This window comes from Anguilla rostrata, chromosome 2 (genome assembly GCF_018555375.3).
Source record: "Anguilla rostrata isolate EN2019 chromosome 2, ASM1855537v3, whole genome shotgun sequence".
Lineage (NCBI taxonomy): Eukaryota > Metazoa > Chordata > Actinopteri > Anguilliformes > Anguillidae > Anguilla > Anguilla rostrata.
The window spans coordinates 68,874,260-68,894,258 of NC_057934.1; the positions used below are offsets into that span (position 1 = coordinate 68,874,260).

A 19,999-nucleotide genomic window follows, 5' to 3' on the forward strand; every position below is an offset into this window, starting at 1 on the left:
GCAGTTTTTTTTTTCTGTACGATATAAATTACAGGCGTAAATCAACACTTCTGCTTTAAGTGGTAATGCAGGATCCTTTACAGATTTTAGTTTATTAGCGCCCCCTAGTGATCAAAATGCACAACACAGTTGGACAGTTTAACCAAAACCCTGAATGGAGATTTAATAAATAATTTAAGACCTGGTTTTGCTTTCAGCAATCATTTAACAGTGTTTAAGACGTTAGGAAGATAAAAATCCAGCATGTAGTTAAAATGTCAGATTTTAAAAAAAACCAAACAAATCTTCCGTTTGAACTTCCTCATTATTAGTGTCACATCCTCTTTCTTGATGGTCCAGGTAAACTGAGAGAGAAGTTTCGTGGTCCCCCGTCTCCGTCTTCTTATAAAAACAAAAATTGCATTACCAAATTGCACAAACGGGAAGTCAAGTGAAATGACGAAGTGTTTTGGAGAAAGAAGAAAAAAAAAAAGGCTGTTAGAAAGCAGTCCCTGGTGCGGACTCTAGCAGCGGAAGGTTCCGGAAGGCGGCGGGTGTCGGGCCCGAGGTTCAGGGCACGTGGCCGGCGCTGTACTGGAAGGAGGCCATTTTGACCTTCCCCCGCAGCCTCTCGGCCTCCAGGTCCCAGAAGTAGTCGTCGTCGTCGTTCTGGATGATGATCTTCTGCAGCTCGCCGATCTCCCTCTCCATCTTGCTGCGAAGCTCCCTCTTCATCTTCTGAAGGGCCTGTGGGGCGAAGACGAGCAGAGGCCACAAATTCACTAACGGTTATTATTGGATCACACCGCCGCTTCTCAGGGCCTAGTGCGGCTCTGCCAGCCGTTATTAAAGGGCAGATATGATGTGGAACGGAGTGTAGCACAGTGGGTAAGAAACTGGGCTTGTAACCGAAAGGTTGCAGGTTCGATTCCCGGGTAGGACACTGCCGTTGTCCATGAGATAGTCTGACCGAATTGCTTCATGAATCTCTCAGCTGTATAAATGGACTACAAGCCAAAATCTATGTAAGTTTGTAAGTCGCTCTGGATAAGAGCGTCTGCTAAATGCCTGTAATGTAATGTATCCTTTATTAAGAGCCGCCGAGGTCACTGCCTGTTCACAGTCACACCACGTCCCTGCGCAAAAACCACACTTGCCTTCTCCTGGGCCTTCTTCCGCATTTGGATTTCCCTTCTTTCTTGCGCGAGGGTTTCGGCCAGCAATGAAAACTGAAAGCGACGACAAGAACAACAACGGACAACAGATGTGATTCTGACCTTCCCAGACACAGTTCAAATGCATCCGAACGTCACACACGTCTCATCTTATACAATTCAGTGTTCCAAAACAAACACAAGTGCCCCGATGCCACAAAATACAAAATGCCCATCTCGCAATGCCACACACACACGCACAAAAATGTGAACTAAGTAGCAGAGCTGCACTTTAAATGCGAGCTGTTAAAGCGTCCCTGTTTTGATCTAAGCCTAGACTCTCAGAAGTCCACCGGAAGAGCGTGTGGACCGGGCAGAGGTCGGTTACCTGGTCCTTGTAGTAGTTCTCCATGGACTCCAGCTCGTCCCGGTGCTTGCGCTGGTGCTCCTGCCGCACCTCCTTGGCGTAGGCCCGTTCCTCTCTCAGCCGAGACTTCTGCAGCTCCAGGCCCTCCTCGAAGATCTGCTTGAACATCTGCGCGGACACACGAGCCCCCAGGCCATTACACTCCACTCCACTCCACTCACAGCGTTCAAGGGCCCTCCGAGCCAGAAACCACGCTCGGCTAGCAAAGTGCACCGCGCAGACTCCGTTTCACAGCCACATCCGCTCCCCAGTGCTGAAGCTAGTTTGTGCTCTATACTACGAACACCGCTGCCGGGCTCAGTCTAGCACGATGGGTTAGGGAGCTTGGGCCGGCTCCCCAAGTTTGTAGGCCTGAGCAAAAGGACACTTAACCTCTTAACTCTTTCAGTAAATACGCAGCTGCGTTTGTATGTGCAGATAACGTGAGTTGGCGTGTGAGCTGGTCTGAAGAGGTGAATCTGCTGAGCGGGCTGCACATTCGGCGAGCGGCCCACAGGGGGCGCCGCGGAGCCCTCACCCTCTCCTCGCGCGTGCGGGCTCTCATCATGCGAGCGCGCATCTGCACGTGGTAGTCGCTGTGGTACTTCTTGGCCCGGGCGATCTGCCTCCTCTGCTCCTTCAGCTTGTTCTGGGCCGACTTCTGCTGCTGGATCCGGTCTTTGAAGTCCCTCTGAGGAGGAAGAGGAGACGGGCTTCAAGAGGTGACCGACCGTCTGGGCAACGCGAAGCAGTGCATGATGGGAAACCGAAAAGGCCGCGGGAGCAGGCCCGAAACTCACCAGCCGGTGGTTGTGCTCCTGCTCTTTTCGGATGATCTCCACCAGGAGGTCATGCCTCCTCTGGGCCTCCTCCACCTGCAACAAAGGTACAAAGGAACTTCACTCCTGTGTCTCCACAAGGCTACAGAATCCACTCCACACACAACGCTGCTGGACACCCAAAGGATGACCACATTCACTACGCAGGGAAGAGATAGATCTACATGCTACAGTACACTGTAGAGGTGTTACTGACAGAAGGGCAGTTTATGGCAAAAGGGTCACAAAAATTGCATACTAACAGAATTTGAACAGCCTCCAAATGAAATGCCAGAGTGGAAGCACAGAATGAACGACAAGAGAACAGAAAATGAGCATGCAAGAACTGAAAAACAGCAAAGGAAAGCAAAGACAGATGGACATATGGATCAGACTGCCAAATAAAATCTCGTGTAATGTAAACAGAAGAAAGACTTTGTCACAGCACCCCCACCTGGCTGGTTAGTTTGTTGCGCGCGTGGTGGTTGCCGACGGCCGCCAGGTGGTCCACCTGCTTGAGCTGTTTCTTCCACATGCGCGTGAGCGTGTGGGGGGAGAGCTGCAGGTGGGGGAACTCCTCCAGCAGCAGAGGGAGCAGATCGTTTTCCTTCACCTTCACTGGAACACACACACGCACACACACACACACACAGCACCGCACACGCACTACGTACGTTCTCAGTACAGAGGAGGAGCTCGCTATGCAAATAAGCCACCAGGCTCCCGGCTCTGATTGGAGGACTGGGAGGAGCTTACTCAGTGCAGGTTTCCGTGGATGCTGCCTCCCTCTGCCTGGCGTGAGCTGCCTCGCCCTGGGGGGGCGGTGCTGGTTCGGCGCTTTGGGGCTGAAGACTTGGGACGGATCTGGTACGCGGGGAACACCTTTCTGGACGGCCTCTCTGTACTCCCTCTCCTGGGACGGGCAGAAGAGACCCGGGTTAAGAGTGCCCGGCTTGTTGACTTTGGGGGCAGGCCCTACGTGCCTGGCCTCCTCGCTCCTGGCCATGTCCGCACGCTCCCGGTCCTCCAGCCTCTTCAGCTCGTCCTCATAGGCCCTGCTCACCACCTGGAGAACAGCGCACACTTCAGCCACCCGCCACTCAACCGCCTGACTCCTCCCACCAGCGCACACTTCAGCCACCCGCCACTCAACCACCTGACTCCTCCCACTGCTGTGCATCTTCCACGGAAGCATGACAACGCTCTACAGCCAACGACAGCGCCGAATCCACAGCCAATGACAGCGCTGTCACCACAGCCAATAACAGCGCTGACCCCACAGCCAATGACAAAGCTGACTCTACAGCCAATGACAGCGCTGACTCCCCAGCCAATGACAACGCTGACTCTACAGCCAATGACAGCGCTGACTCTACAGCCAATGACAACGCTGACTCTACAGCCAATGACAGCGCTGACTCCACTGCATTTTATTACAACGCTGAACAAAATGACATTTTACCATGTTGCCAACACCGTGCACACACAGCAACGCATTTTACCATGCAACATAAAATGCGTTGGTATGAGCACACGGTATGAGATAACACTAGCTTTGTGAACAGGAGAGCTAAACTAAACAGACAAAGGCGAAAATGCTGGGATGCGATGGCAGGCAACAGGAGATGGCTAAGATTCAGTCCTCCTCAGACCAAACAATAAAGTAACACTCACCCCCCCCCCCCCCCTTCCCAGACATTGGCAAGCGCGTTTCATGATTTCTCAGTGGCAGCCATTGATTTCTCATTCACTTTTATGGCATTGAAGTGCCTGTTGCCCTTGGAGAGCCAGCAGTCCTTGATTGTTTATACCATGTGACAGGCCATGAGGAAGCCCCCACCGGCCTCTCTGAGCCCGGCTCAGCAGCCACCCTGACACACGAGCCAAAACGAGGCCTGTGTGCTGCAATCGAAAATGACATCAGCCATTTTTCATTCTCTGAGTTCCTGGGTTCTGGAGGAAAGAGGAAGTGGTCATTTTCTCTGCAAGACAGAGGGAAGTCTGTCCTGTCCTGTTTTTTTCAGAGTACACCGCGGAACTGGAGCAACCACAGAGCACAGAGACCATTCAGAAACTACAGCTGAGAGCTCAAGTCCGTGTCTACCAGTTTCCAGTTTTGCTGGAAAAATCAGGGGTTTATCAGGACAATTGCATGAATTGTTTCAACATATTTTTCCTTCCCAAGCGCCACTGTGCCATCCAAACAAAGAGCTCAGCAGCAGCACTAGATGCCTATCACGCCAAAAAGTGCATTCATACGTAGACAACTCTGAACAGGGTTCAGAGGTACATCATGAGCCAGAGTGCACTCTCAACATTGCAACAACAGCGGATGCTCAGTATAGGCAATTTCAGAACAGATGCACTGCGGACAGAAATTTTTATTATTATTTATTTATATGTCATAGGGCTATTTTACATGTATCACGGGACAGTTTTTTCACGAGAGCTCGTACCAGTCAGAGAGGTGCATCTCTCACCATTGTCACCAACAACATCGGTTAGTCCAGGGTTAGGCAACCCTGTTCCTGGAGTACCACAGATGTTCCTGGTTTTCGCTCCACCCAGACCGATAATTTATTTATCTATTATTATTATTATATGATTATTAATTATACGAAGTTGAAAAAGTTAATTACTGGAGCTTGAGCTGGAAACCGCGGTTAGAGCTGGTTAAAGCTGAATAGAGCCGGTTAGAGCTGGTTAGAGCCGGTTAGAGCCGGTTAGAGCCGGTTAGAGCCGGATAGAGCCGGTTAGAGCCGGTTAAAGCTGGTTAGAGCCGGTTAAAGCCGGTTAGAGCTGGTTAGAGCTGGTTAAAGCCGGTGAGAGCTGGTTAGAGCGGGTTAGAACCGGTTAAAGCCGGTTAGAGCTGGTTAAAGCTGGTTAAAGCTGGTTAAAACCGGTTAGAGCTGGTCTCACCTGGCCCAGCCGCCGCTGGCTCTGCAGCTCCCGCTGCTCCTCCCTGTGCACGCGGGACATGTGCGGCTGCACGTTGCGGCTCAGGGCCTCATCCAGCTGGGCCTGCAGCGAGCGGCGCGCCGGGGGGGGCGAGGGCGACAGGGAGCGTGTGCGAGGAGACCTGGACGTGTGCGGCGTACCTGCACAATCAGGAGACACCACCTGGTCACGACACTGCTGACTTACACAGACACACACACACACACACACACACACACACACACACACTACACAGAACACACACACACACACTGCTGACTTACACAGATACACACACAAATGCACTTCTGACTTACACAGATACACACACACACGCACTGCTGACTTACACAGACACACACACACACACAAATGCACTGCTCACTTACACAGATACACACACACACAAATGCACTGCTGACTTACACAGATACACACACACAAATGCACTGCTCACTTACACAGATACACACGCACACAAATGCACTGGATCAATAACAGACCACACACTCTACTGCACAGCCATGTGGAATTATAGCCTCTGTCCTTATATCTGAGCAAGCTCCCTGCTGTCACACAGAAAACTTACTTTAAAACTTTTACTACTACAATAACCACGTATTCATAATACATGAAATGGCCCCTCCTTCTGAAGCTGGCGTTCAGGACAGAGCTGCAAAGCTGAGTGAAAGTGGGCGTGGCCCTACCCGTCTGTCTCCTGGTCCGGCGGCACTCCATGACGCTGTCGCTGTGGTGAGAATGCTTGTCCTCCTCCTTGGTGTCCGCAGTCTCCCCGCCTTCCCCCAGGGCCCGTTTCAGCATCTGCGTAGACACGCGCAGACGCTGATGACATGCCTGCAGTCTGCGCAGACACTGATGACACGCCTACAGTCTGCGCAGACACTGACACAACCGCAGTCTGCGCAGACACTGATGACACGCCTGCAGTCTGCGTAGACACTGACACACCCACAGTCTGCGCAGACACTGATGACACGCCTGCAGTCTGCGCAGACACTGACATGCCCACAGTCTGCGCAGACACTGATGACATACCCGCAGTCTGCGCAGACACTGATGACACGCCTGCAGTCTGCGCAGACACTGATGACATACCCGCAGTCTGCGCAGACACTGATGACACGCCTGCAGTCTGCGCAGACACTGATGACATACCCGCAGTCAGCGCAGACACTGATGACACGCCTGCGTTTTCAGCCCTACAGCCTGAGGTCTGTACGCTCCATACAGACTGGTACAGAGAGAGCAACAGCTGCAGGTCAGAGCACTGAAAGCTTTCTTCCCTCTGCTGTATTTCTTATTTATGGGCAGTTCTTTATGAGAGAAATCATACTAACTCAGGCCAACGTTCATAAATTCTGCGAGAAATTCCTGTGCAAGTGTCACAGGCTCAAAGCGCAGGCCTGGAGCACAGGGAGGGCTGAGGAATGTGCGCAGTCTGACCAGCACGCTGTGTGAGGACCAGGGTCCGCCCCAAACCCCACAGGGGCGCAGTCTGACCAGCACAGCGTGTGAGGACCAGGATCTGCCCCAAACCTCACAGGGGTGCAGTCTGACCAGCACAGCGTGTGAGGACCAGGATCTGCCCCAAACCTCACAGGGGTGCAGTCTGACCAGCACAGCGTGTGAGGACCAGGGTCCGCCCCAAACCCAACGGGGGGGCAGTCTGACCAGCACAGCGTGTGAGGACCAGGATCTGTCCCAAACCCACAGGGGCGCAGTCTGACCAGCACAGCGTGTGAGGACCAGGGTCCGCCCCAAACCCAACGAGGGGCGCAGTCTGACCAGCGCAGCGTGTGAGGACCAGGGTCCGCCCCAAACCCCACCAGTCTGACTATTAGGGCAGTCTTTATGAGGAATCATACAACTCCCAACGCAAAATTCGTGAGAAATCTGACAAGTGCACAGGCTAGTGCAGGCCAGGGCCAGAGGCTAGGTGTGCGCAGTCTGACCAGCACAGCGTGTGAGGACCAGGGTCCGCCCCAAACCCAACGGGGGCGCAGTCTGACCAGCACACCGTGTGAGGACCAGGGTCCGCCCCAAACCCAAACGGGGGGGCACTTACGGCGTCCAGCTCCTCCAGGCGGCGGGTCAGCTTCTCGGACATTTGGTGCAGCTCCTGCTCGGTCTGCCGGTTCCTCTGCCTGTGCCAGGACAGGGGCTCGCTGGCCCGCCCCTCCTCCAGCGCCCCGCCCCCCCTGAGGGGAAGGAAAAGAGCCGGCATCAGTACTGGCAGTGAGTGTGCCCTGCGGGTTAGGACTTGCGCTGGGTGTGCAGAACAGGCGTCGTGGCGGAGGGGTGGAGCCCTCACCTGGGTCCGCCCCGGTCTCTGTGCCCTCTGTGGTCCTGTTTCTGGGCCGGGGGGCTCGCCGTGCCGTCCTGGCTCTCCTCTCCGCTGCGGTTTCTCAGGGTGAGGAAGAGGACGTCCGGCTCCGTGCGGAACAGCACCCGCCTGGGCCCGCCACCGGAGGGCTGTGGGGGGGGGCACAGAACTGAGTGTGGAACAGCGGGTTATCAGCAGAAGGCTAGTAGTTCTAAACACAGGAGGGGCTACTGTCATAGGACCACTGTACAAGCTATATAACTAGGACTGCCGAAACATCCTATAGACCGCATGTATAGAACCTGCATCCCCAGTGACGTAACAGTGTGTAGATATGCACCTTCCTGATAACATCATCCATCCATTTCATACCGCACCTGAACAGGGTCATCATTATCTATACCTTATCTGAGCAGGGTCCATCCATTATCTATACCCCACCTAGCAGAGTCCGTCCTTATCTATACCACTTTCCTGAGCAGGGTCACCATTATCTAACGCTTTTCCTGAGCAGGGTCCCTCCAATCTATACCATTTCTGAGCGGGTCATCATTATCATACCAGCTTATTCTGAGCAAGGTCATCATTATCTATACCGCCTATCCTACGGGCCATCCATATCTTGAAACTAGCAGGGTCCAACCATTATCTTACCATTATACTGGTCCATCCATTATCTATACGCTTATTCCTGAGCAGGGTCCATCATTATTATACATATCCTGGCAGGGTCCATCGATATCTATAACTTTTGACGGTCGTCATTTCTATACCCATTATCTGAGCAGGGTCATCCTTATCTATACACGCTATTCCTGAGCAGGGTCCATCCATTATCTATACCTGCTTATCCTGAGCAGGGTCCATCCATTATCTATACCCGCTTATCCTGAGCAGGGTCCATCCATTATCTATACCCGCTTATCCTGAGCAGGGTCCATCCATCATCTATACCCGCTTATCCTGAGCAGGGTCCATCCATCATCTATACCCGCTTATCCTGAGCAGGGTTCGTGGGGGGTGCTGGAGCCTATCCCAGCGTGCATTGGGCGAAAGGCAGGAATACACCCTGGACAGGCCGCCAGTGTATTGCAGGGCATCCTGTGTTACCAGTGAGTGTTATATTGCCCGCTGCACAGATGAAAAGTCACTGAGGCTGGAAGACTACGTGGGCTCTGCGTGGTTTTAGGATCTTTCCATAAACCTAATATTTCAGCCCGACTCAAAGCTCAAGGTCCCTGAGGTGATGAATGGACGGGGCAGGTCATGTGACACGCATTCATCTCTATGAACTTTAAACCTTACCTCCATCTGTTTCCTGTCCACCTCAGAACTGACCGCCCTCTGATTGGACACGGACCTTTCACCCTCATCTGCAAGCCAACCACACCCAGCTCAATAAGGAAACTGGCCAAGTCAGCCGGGAGACTGCATCAGAAACTGCAGCAGACAGTTCCTTTCACACAGTGATATGAAAGTTGCCAAAGGGACATGTGACTATTTGACTGCATTGTACACAGTGCATAATGAAAGCACAAGGCATTTCACCAGCCACTTTTTTAAGCCTGATACAATGTAAACATTTTAAGGTGACATGGTATTAAAATAAGCTCCTGTGTCCACAGCACTTCGAGGCTGGGCTGCGGACTCCGGGTGAGTCGGTGCCAGACGCTCACCCAGGAAGTGACAGGGAGACTGCAGGCCATTGGCTGGGGCGGCGTCAGACGGCGGCCTGGGGGACAGGCCATTCTGTGGGCAGAGGAGAGGAGAGGAGAGGGCCCATTAGCAGATTATCAGAGTGACACAAACAAAGGGCAGCCCAGGGCGGGGGGTGTTAACGCTCAATCTCCCTGTGAAAGGCGAGCGCATCGCAGCTCGCGGCTCGCAGGAAGGCCGCGGCATTGTGATGCGGAGAGACGGCGCGCTAGGTGCTAACGCCGCCCGCGACAATAAAGAGATCGGCTCTGGAAACGCCACACCCAAAAACCCAAGAGCTTCGCATAGGAATGCCGCTTCACTCTGACCCATTTCAGCTTATGTAACCGCCTGTGAGCTCATTCGTACGCCAACTGCAGGAATCACCGGGGTGGTGTTTTTTTCCCCCACCGATTGCGATTCCAGAGAATGAAGTAAAAGGAAACAATCTCTGTAAAATAGCTTCCGTGGTAAACAGGCCTGAATCAGAAGCGTTTGAGAATGCAGTGTAGTGAGTGTAGCTTCTGCTATCTTATCTGCACTTTCAGTCAAACTGAAAGAAAAAGGAAAATGCTGTTGACTGAATGAGATCAGCAAGATTGTTTTTCAAAACAAGGAGAATTAGTTCCCCAGCTCACTGCGTTAGATTGGGGAGGGGGGGCACTGAGGACCAGGGCTTCTGATTGTTTAAAATATGACTATTCCTATGACTGATGATTAGGTGGTAGGAACTGCAGCATAATAGCATCCTTCTTCCCTTTGAATCACTCCTAGACAGTTATCGTAGTTTACCTAATGTGGGCATTTAGAAGCAAACATTGTGCTCAGTGAGCTGACATATCACAGCCATACAAGTTGTGGAAAAAATGACTAAACCCAATAAACCAGAGAGGGGCACATATCTCATGCAGCACACTCGACGCGTAAAATTCGGCCGTGCTCCTTCTGTTTGCTCTTGCTCTTCTCGGACTTCTTCACAACCGCCCTCCGATCGCCCCCCCCCCCCCCGCTCGCTGTGACCCCGCCCACAAGCCCGCGAGACGCGCGCGCGTCCACCTGCATACCCCGCTGGGGCGTGCCGGAGGAATGCAGACGTCAGCGCAAGAGGAAGGACTCGACGCTTCGCACAAAAAGAGCTCCGTGTGTGTCCCTCCCTCCCTCCCCTACCCCCTCCTCCCCCCCCCGCAGGCTAAGGTTTGTCAGGGTGCCGCCACCTTCCTTTGGGATGTGTCTGAACCTGTCAGGGACCGTCGGCGGGTCACGGGAGCGCGTGTGTACGCCGCCGCGAGGGGAGGTCCCAGACGGAAACAGGAACCGCGACCGTGACGCCCCCCCACCGCACGCTCCACCGGTGCCGGGTCTTACCCACAAAGCACAGCGGTCATCTGCGTGCGGCACTTACCATATCTTCCATTACAGAACTATTAAAAAGCTCAACACAACAGAGAGTTTAGAAACTCCCCCCGTGTCATCACAAACCTTTTATTCTCATCAATATATAAATATTTATATATTTAAATAAGCTAGGTCTCACCGCAGTCTCAGCATCTTGTGAGTGAGTCACACTGCCCTAAAGTGATATTTATGAGAGTGCTCCTGTAAATACAGAACTCACAGCTCTGATAACTGCACCTGTACATACAGAACTCACAGCTCTGATAACTGCACCTGTACAGAACTCACCGCTCTGATGACTGCACCTGTACAGAACTCACCGCTCTGATGACTGCACCTGTACAGAACTCACCGCTCTGATAACTGCACCTGTACAGAACTCACAGCTCTGATAACTGCACCTGTACAGAACTCACCGCCCTGATAACTAACTGCACCTGTACAGAACTCACCGCTCTGATAACTGCACCTGTACCTACAGAACTCACCACTCTGATAACTGCACCTGTACAGAACTCACCGCCCTGATAACTAACTGCACCTGTACAGAACTCACCACTCTGATGACTGCACCTGTACAGAACTCACCACTCTGATAACTGCAGCTGTACAGAACTCACAGCTCTGATGACTGCACCTGTACAGAACTCACAGCTCTGATAACTGCACCTGTACAGAACTCACCACTCTGATAACTGCAGCTGTACAGAACTCACAGCTCTGATGACTGCACCTGTACAGAACTCACAGCTCTGATGACTGCACCTGTACAGAACTCACAGCTCTGATGACTGCACCTGTACAGAACTCACCGCTCTGATAACTGCACCTGTACAGAACTCATAGCTCTGATGACTGCACCTGTACAGAACTCACAGCTCTGATAACTGCACCTGTACAGAACTCATAGCTCTGATGACTGCACCTGTACAGAACTCACCGCTCTGATAACTGCACCTGTACAGAACTCACCGCTCTGATAACTGCACCTGTACAGAACTCACCACCCTGATAACTGCACCTGTACAGAACTCACCGCTCTGATAACTGCACCTGTACAGAACTCACCGCTCTGATAACTGAGTGCACCTGTACCTACAGAACTCACAGCTCTGATAACTGCACCTGTACAGAACTCACAGCTCTGATGACTGCACCTGTACAGAACTCACCGCCCTGATAACTAACTGCACCTGTACCTACAGAACTCACCGCTCTGATAACTGCACCTGTACAGAACTCACAGCTCTGATGACTGCACCTGTACCTACAGAACTCACCACTCTGATAACTAACTGCACCTGTACCTACAGAACTCACCGCTCTGATAACTGCACCTGTACAGAACTCACAGCTCTGATAACTGCACCTGTACAGAACTCACAGCTCTGATAACTGCACCTGAACCTACAGAACTCACCACTCTGATAACTAACTGCACCTGAACCTACAGAACTCACCGCTCTGATAACTGCACCTGTACAGAACTCACAGCTCTGATAACTAACTGCACCTGTACAGAACTCACCACTCTGATAACCGGGGGCCTCTGCTCCTCTTCCTCCCCCCTGTGGCTGGACACGCTGGCGGGGGACTGGCTGCCGGAGGGGGGCCGGCGCTCAGGCCGCTGCGGGGTGGTCTGGTAGGGGGGCAGCAGGGGGATGGCCGAGTGGAGGGGCTCCCTCAGGAGGGTGGCGCTGGCGTTGGGGCGATCCCGGGGGACCGGGGCTGGATCCACTGCTGGAGCAACGCAGAAAAAACACCTGTTTAAAAGCGCGTCCAGCGCGGGTCACCCTTCATCGGCCCCGCCCGACGCGCGTCTCACGCGCGGGCCTGCGCACGCACACACACACACTGGCCTGCGCACACACACACACTCGCCTGGCTCGCGGCTGTGCCCCGGCCTAGAACCGGACGGGCCGGTCCGATGGGCCTCACAGGATCGGCGCTCTGCACTGACTGCACCGTCGGACTGGTCGCTAGCGCTTCTGCATACTGAGCACAGAGACACACCGTTACACAGTGTCAATACAGCAATGCAAATACAGCCAACGTGGCTACATATAATCATAAAAAACACTCCAGAAAGCTTTAAAAAAACAGACAAGGTGATATATCCGGTTATTTATTTTGTTTCTTCCATCAGATGAACAATCCATACAATTCCCTGCTTCAATTAAGTGACTAGGTGTGCCATAAGAAGCATTGCTGCCTGTTTTCCCCTGCATGGCCAGAGCAGACCATCCTCGTGTGTGCGGGGTGCAGGCGGAGCAGGGTAGAGCTGCAGGGGAAGTGTGGAGTAAACAAGCCGAAAAGACCACCGTCCCACAGAGGACACCCCCCCCCCTCCCCCCGGGGCCCGAGCCGCCATGTTGGGCTCATGACACGTGACCCGCACACATGATCCTCCCTGCCGCTCACATTAGGGCTTTTCACACTGACCTCCACCCACCCCCCTACACATTCTATACTGAAACAGCACCAAACCTTAGCCCCAGGCTAAGCTGTCCCGCTACATCCGTTAGCACACACTTTACAGGGCTAACCCCGCAAATCACCCACTAGCTGTGGCCAAAGTAGCTAGTGTGAAACAGGGTTAGGGTCAACTGTGGGATACCTGTGGAATGTGCACTGTCCAATCAGATTCCCCTGCCGCTACGCTCTCGCAATGCTGAATGTAAACGCCGGTCGCACGTTATGTTTGTCCAGCGGCTGTCAGCACAGGGCATGAGAGTATAACTTTGAATCTTTACCTCAAAGGCCTCAAGCTTAGCCCAGGGTTAAAAAAAAACGAATGACAGAAAGGTGGTAAGCTAGCTCTCTGGGCCTGATTCAGCCTGGTGTTATTAACAGAGCTTCGTGGAAAAGGTTCTACTGAAGATTGAAATAGTTTAAGTAAAAAGAGACATGCAGCCACGGTGACACAAAGGCATGATTCTTCAGGGGTGCCTCAACGAGCAGCAAACAGCGAACAGCACAGCGAACAACGAACAGCAAACAGCGAGCAGCGAACACAGGACGGAGTGTAGCACAGTGGCTTGTAACCGAAAGGTCGCAGGTTTGATTCCCGGGTAGGACACTGCCGTTGTACCCTTGAGCAAAGGTACTTAACCGAAAATGCTTCAGTATATATCCAGCTGTATAAATGGATACAATGTAAAATGCTATGTAAAGAAGTTGTGTAAGTCGCTCTGGATAAGAGCGTCTGCTAAATGCCTGTAATGTAATGTAATGTAATGTAATGAACAGCACAGCGAGCAGCAAGCAGTGAGCAGCGACTCCCACCTCTGTGTTTGGCGGTGAACGTCCGGGCGGAGTCTCCCAGTCGGATGAGCTCCGCGGTCGACTCGGACCCGTCGGCGCTCCAGGACGGGAGGGAATGTTTGCTGCTGGACCGGACGGTGGACCTGCGAAAAAATTACACACATTGCTCTTCACCACAACAGCGCCGTTACCGATGAAATGAGTAAAACCGAGCATGCAGGATTTACGCGACTCGACAAACAGAAGTGCAATTCCTCGCAAACATTTCACAACGCAGAAGCTGCGGCGGTACGGAAAGGACCGCGCGCCTGTGCGTCGTTTTCGCTTATCGGCACACAATCTGAACGAGGGCACAGGGCACAACTTCCTGTAGTTATCGGCAAGCATTATAAAGCCACAACGGCAAATTCATTTAGCTCATTTCTAATCAGTAATGAGATCTGAACGCTTCTGTGTTACACGCCTCGATACAGCCATCGAGAGACAGCGTTCCAGGTCATGTGATCTTTTTCTACTATCTCCACGCAAGAGGAACAAAATGCTGTCGAGCCACTTCGTGTGCTGCGGGTTGGAACAGCTGTGGTCGTCATTGTGGTGACTCATTCCACCCTGTTTACATTGCAATAAATACGATGAAATCATGAAGCCGGGACAGGAAGTAAATACACACGTCCACAATGCACAAATCCGGAGCAGACTGTTCCGTCCTCCACGTTGACCTTTACAACAGCACTGAGAGGTTGTGCTTTTTTGTGTTTGAATTGTCCACATGCCCTGACCTCGCAGTGCCTGTAGTGTGTGACCCCCGATAAGGATCTGAGCCCCGTCCTGATTGGCTGTCCATCCGCGCAGGCAGGTAGAGGCCTATCGGGTGACAGGGCGTGGCGGAGAGACTTTCTCCACAGCCTGATACCATAACAAGCAGCTGAACAGTGAGAGGAGAATGGCGGGGGGGGGGGGGGACTCACTGCATGCTGGAACACTGGGATACGCGCTCCAGCAGGTCGCCCTTCTCAGGCCTGTCCGTCCCTGGGGCTGCGGCGTCGGTGCCCCCCAGGCCTGGGACCCCGTCTGGCTCTTCTGCCGCTGGAAGCAGAGGAGGTTCAGTTTGAACATCAGTACACACAGCTCTCCGTAGTTACATCATGTTTGCAAATCCTGAAGGAATCTATAAAAGTCTCAGACAGCAGAAAAAACTAAATCTGAAAATGATTTTTTTTTTTTTTTTTTCAGAAAAAATAAAACAGATTTTATGGCCCTATTTCAGTAAAAAAATTAAATGGGGCAACAGGCAAACAGCAGTTGTCTCGGTGAGAAGCCAGCCGATCTGGTACGCAAAAGACATCACAGCTCTCCGTCTTGGATGGCAGAAACACTGTCGTAACTTTGTTGAGCAACATGTTCTTGAAAATAGGCATAACACTTTCAAATCTCCACTAATCACCAAATGACTTTGGGGGGTGCTGCACTGACATGGAGAGGAGAGAAAAATGTTTAACCAAATTTCAGAGCTCTGTTAAACTCTGATCTACCAAGGTGTGCCAAAACATTTACAAAAATGTAAGCAGTTGATTAATTGTGCCATGGGATGAACACCCCCTCCCCCTCCCCCTCCTCAACTGGCAAAGGCTCTGAGTATTTACCGGGACACGATCATTTGAATGAATGCATTACATCAAAGTGCAAATGCAGCCATCACAGCTTGATGGGCTTGGTGGGCTTAGTGGGCGGCAGTGTAGCACAGTGGGTAAGGAAACTGGGCTTGTAACCGAAAGGTCATAGGCTCGATTCCTGGGTAGGACACTGCCGTTGTACCCTTGAGCAAGGTACTTAACCTGAATTGCTTCAGTACATATCCAGCTGTATAAACAGATACAATGTAAAATGCTATGTAAAAAAAGTTGTGCAAGTCGCTCTGGATATGAGAGTCTGCTAAATGCCGGTAATGTAATGTAATGTACTTTCAGATAAGGGGCAGACACGACGGCAGGCACAGTCACACCAATCCATAAAACGCTGCCTGTAATCCCGACTGCAGTCACCTTAAACCCCATTACGTCCAGTTCACGTGCGCCGATGATCTCACTCGAACAGGGTCTCGCGCCCTTCGGCAGCGCGAGCTTCGCGGTGTTAAAGTACAGCCGAGCTCAGCGAAACCGGGCAACTCGCTGCGAAGCGGTTTCCGAGAGCAGCCTTCTATCGGGTCTTCAGAGCAGCCCTGCGGTTGGGCGCACGTCAAGTTTTAGGAGACACGGCGCGTTTCGTGCGATAAGCAGAGAGGGGGACTCTACCTGCCCGGCCCTCATGCGCCGGCTCCTCCTCGTAGATCTGCTCCGTGAGGTACTCCAGCAGCCCGTCAAAGATTTCCAGCAGGTTTTTTACGGATTCTTTGTCCCCTCTTGCGACATTCTCACCTGAAAAAACAGAAAACCAACACTGAGACCAAGACAGACCCAAACTGAATGAGTTTTAAACAGTGACCCCTGCAATCTGTCTTTTATAAAATAAAATCTTACGGAAATCTCAGACTTCTACGTGTTTTTCTTCTACATGTGTTCCCACTGAACAAAGCCCCGTTGTTGTTTTTTGTTTGTGGCAGAAATTGCCCAGGGATTGCCCATAAACGTACACAAGTTCAGGAGGTAAAAAAATAGCAGCACTCATGGAGCTCTTGAGAATCAATTTAGAAGAGACAATTCCTGGAATGTCATTTCCCGAAGGCAAAACGAAAATAACAACAACAAAAAATAACTGAATCTAAAAGCTCATTCACCATTTAATAATATTCCTGAAATACATGAAAAGCCATTAGGACCATGTGATTGCTTCACGCATGCGTAGCTTCTTTAAGTGACCTTAAATAAGGGCCTTTAAAAAATCTCTGTCATCATAAGAGGTCACCTTAGTCTGTCAACCAAACTGCCATTCTTTCAATCACCATGACAGTCATAGTAAATAGGAATTTCTGAAGATGACATGAGCAATCTACATGCCATAAAATGCTTGCATAAAAAGGATTATGCAATTGTACATGCAAACATGCTCTGTAAGATAAATAAGACTTTAAAATGAGTTTAGACAAAAGCGAAGACACGCTTCTCGCCAACTGCCTTTCAATTACTTATTGAGATTTTGTTTAACAAGATTCAGGTGCATGAAACATAATGGTGGCAGACAACCAAACGCTTTCAATTAGATATTAATTTGCAGGAATAATCTATAAGATGTAGCTCACCTCATAACATTTGATATGTACACGAGTCATGTTAATTAAGCCATCATTGATATGCAATATAAAAGTAACGGTCCCCTCACCTGTGATGTGAGACAAGCTGATCTGCAGGTAATCTAGAGCTAGAGAGTCAATAACTGACTGCACATTGTGAATGTCATCCTCCTGACTCCTAGGAGCAGCAATGTAATCTGCAGATAGAAAAACAGCTCATCACCACCTGCTATACCCTTCACAGTCCTTACAATCACCCTCTAAAGGCATTTTAAGGGACAAACAGCTTTGTTCATACAGATAAGGCACAGGCATGAGAATATCTGAAGGCTTAAAGGTTCAGTTTCCTGATCCACTATGCAATCGGTGCAATTCGCAAGCATGCAGTAGTTTGTTTTTGACCAGCAGTACAGAACCTTGCAATGGAAGCCTTAAGGTTCTGATGCAAAGATAAGTGAACCTTACGATGGAAGCTACCAGGTTCTGATCCAAGCCTTACACCTACCATTACAAGGTTCTGCATCCTCATATTGCTGATCAAAAACAAACTACTAAATATTTGCATCCTTGATTGTGTCGAAAACAGCCACCCATAAATAATATTCGACAAAACCAAATGATATAAAAATAACCATAACAGTAATTGACAAACAGCTTTAAACGAAGATGACACACTTGTGGACTCTATAGGACAAAGGAGAAGGGTAACATGGTTGTTAAATGTGAAGTACAGTAGAACTGATGCACACATGACAAACTCTTCATTGAACTGCTTCAATACATATCAAGCTATGAAACGGTAAAATATAAAGTGCACTCAGTTACTTGCTCTGGATTAATGGCATCAGGTAAACAAATACATTATAATAGCAAAACAGTAAGGGTGTAGAAAGTTGATGAAAGACGGTAGTTATTAAATCATTTATGTTTATTAAAGTTAAGAGAAAAATACAATCTATCAGAAATATTGCCAGTCGCAAGGGTAAACCGTTATAATGTCAAGAGATTTTGCCTTTAGATAACACTTAGGTTTTTAACCGTTAGTTTACCTGGGACCTTTTCCCCCAAGATTGCTTCATACAAAGCAACAAAAACACTGGCGTCACAGTCTGTCACCTTCCGCAGCCTCAGGTTAATATGACACTTGCTGAGAAGATCATTGGCCACGTCCACCCAATCTGTTCGAAGAAATACGTTAATCAAGCTTTGGCATTCAGCCAAGTTCGGTAACTTTAGCGTTAAGAAGCTGATCAAATTCAAGTTAATGTTAGCTAAATTACTGTACGCAGCAGCACGTCAGTAATAAAACTTCAACATTAACTTATTATTAAAATATTTATCGCCAACCATTGTGGTAATTAAGGGAGAGGTTCACAACAGATGGCCGTAGTGTGTAGCTGACTGTTTTGGCGAATTAATAATGGATAGGTCCAGCACCATCTTATTTAAACACATGAATGCATCTTAACTGGTAAATTGAAGTCGTTGCTACTTGGAGTAACGTTAGCTAAATATTGGCGCCTCATCGAAAGACTGGCGGCAATGCCAACGTCATGAATTTGCCGTTAGCTAACTATCCCAGTCAGAGAGTAGTAGCTTGATTGCCTGCAAACGACATTTCGAAGTTTATACATTCGGGTGACAATAGATAACATTCGCCAAACATCTGCATTGCCACTAGTCATGTCAGGATGATAACGTAAAGCTGGTTGGGTTAGCGTTTAATGTTACACTAACAATTAAAACTTCCAATGTGTCTAGCTAACTGTTCACCAAGTAAGCAAGCGTAGCCAGCCACAGGGCACAACCTATCAATAACCTTAATAGTACACCTGGCCAGCAATTGTAACGTCATATACAGTCTAGCTATCAGTAACGTAGAGCCAACGTAAGATCCACAGCTCGCAAGATGCTAGCCAGTTAGCCAGCTAGCCAACTTCCTACAGTTAGCCCTTGTGTTCACACACCTACAATTCCGAGATCCGCTTGGTAACTCCCGTCACCAGTCAGCTGGTTGCTAAGACAGCATTGGCTACCTAACGTTAGTTGCTATCTAGTTACAATTTATCAACCAGATGTGTAACTGCCAAGTCAGCTGGCAACGTTACCTAGCTGTCAGAATAAACGTTGCAGTGATAATGTTAGCTAGCTAAGTTAGCAGTGTTAGCTTGCAACAACGTCCTTGTGTTTTGGGTAGGCAGTACTAGCTTGCAACAAATTTGCCTCGATTAACTAATTCTAGGGAGATCACAATGATCCGTTGAAAGTAAGTTAATGGTCGAGCTGGCAAGCAAAATACAATTTAACGTATCGACAACTTATATTCAACGGGCTTGTTTAGTTTCACAAATCAATCACTAACCTCTCTCTTCTTGGGTTCCCATGAATCCCTTTAGCTAGCGCTAGCTGCCCCGGTGAAAAGCGTTAGCTTTCAAGCTCAGTCGCTACGTTTGTGTTAAAAATCGTTTCTTTGACCTGACTGTAACGTTAACGCTAGTCTAGCCAAGACATTAGGGAACAGACTACGAGTACATTGGTAGGCGTCACCTTCCAAGAGCCTGGACATTTAAAACAGGAGAAAATTATGATTGGCTACGGAGACCAGAAATGTGTTTCCGGAAATAGCGTAAGACATCTTTTTCTTTTTTTCTAATTACAAGAAAAATCCTTCGCCATTTGAATACTTTCATCAGTGAACACGAATCAATACATGAATAGAGACTAGTTACGTTCAAATATGATTTGTAAAAAACAAATATATTTCCATTTGGTTAAATTATT

General features: G+C 50.0%; 1 protein-coding gene across 1 annotated transcript; it reads right to left on the reverse strand.

Annotated features, from left to right (window-relative positions):
* Positions 1–48: 48 nt before the first annotated feature.
* LOC135249044 (centrosomal protein of 95 kDa-like) lies at positions 49–19,794 on the reverse strand. The gene is made up of 22 exons (XM_064324283.1): positions 19,581–19,794; positions 18,268–18,396; positions 17,308–17,415; positions 16,284–16,406; positions 14,961–15,078; positions 14,014–14,135; positions 12,610–12,723; positions 12,257–12,468; positions 9,315–9,387; positions 8,944–9,011; positions 7,627–7,787; positions 7,381–7,513; positions 6,002–6,116; positions 5,277–5,455; positions 3,337–3,423; positions 3,114–3,270; positions 2,812–2,975; positions 2,340–2,414; positions 2,078–2,230; positions 1,522–1,668; positions 1,137–1,208; positions 49–726 (listed from the first exon to the last, which is right to left on the reverse strand). The coding sequence occupies exons 1-22, from the start codon at positions 19,600–19,602 to the stop codon at positions 550–552; spliced, it is 2,709 nt and encodes a 902-aa protein (XP_064180353.1). The 5' UTR covers positions 19,603–19,794; the 3' UTR covers positions 49–549.
* Positions 19,795–19,999: the final 205 nt, after the last annotated feature.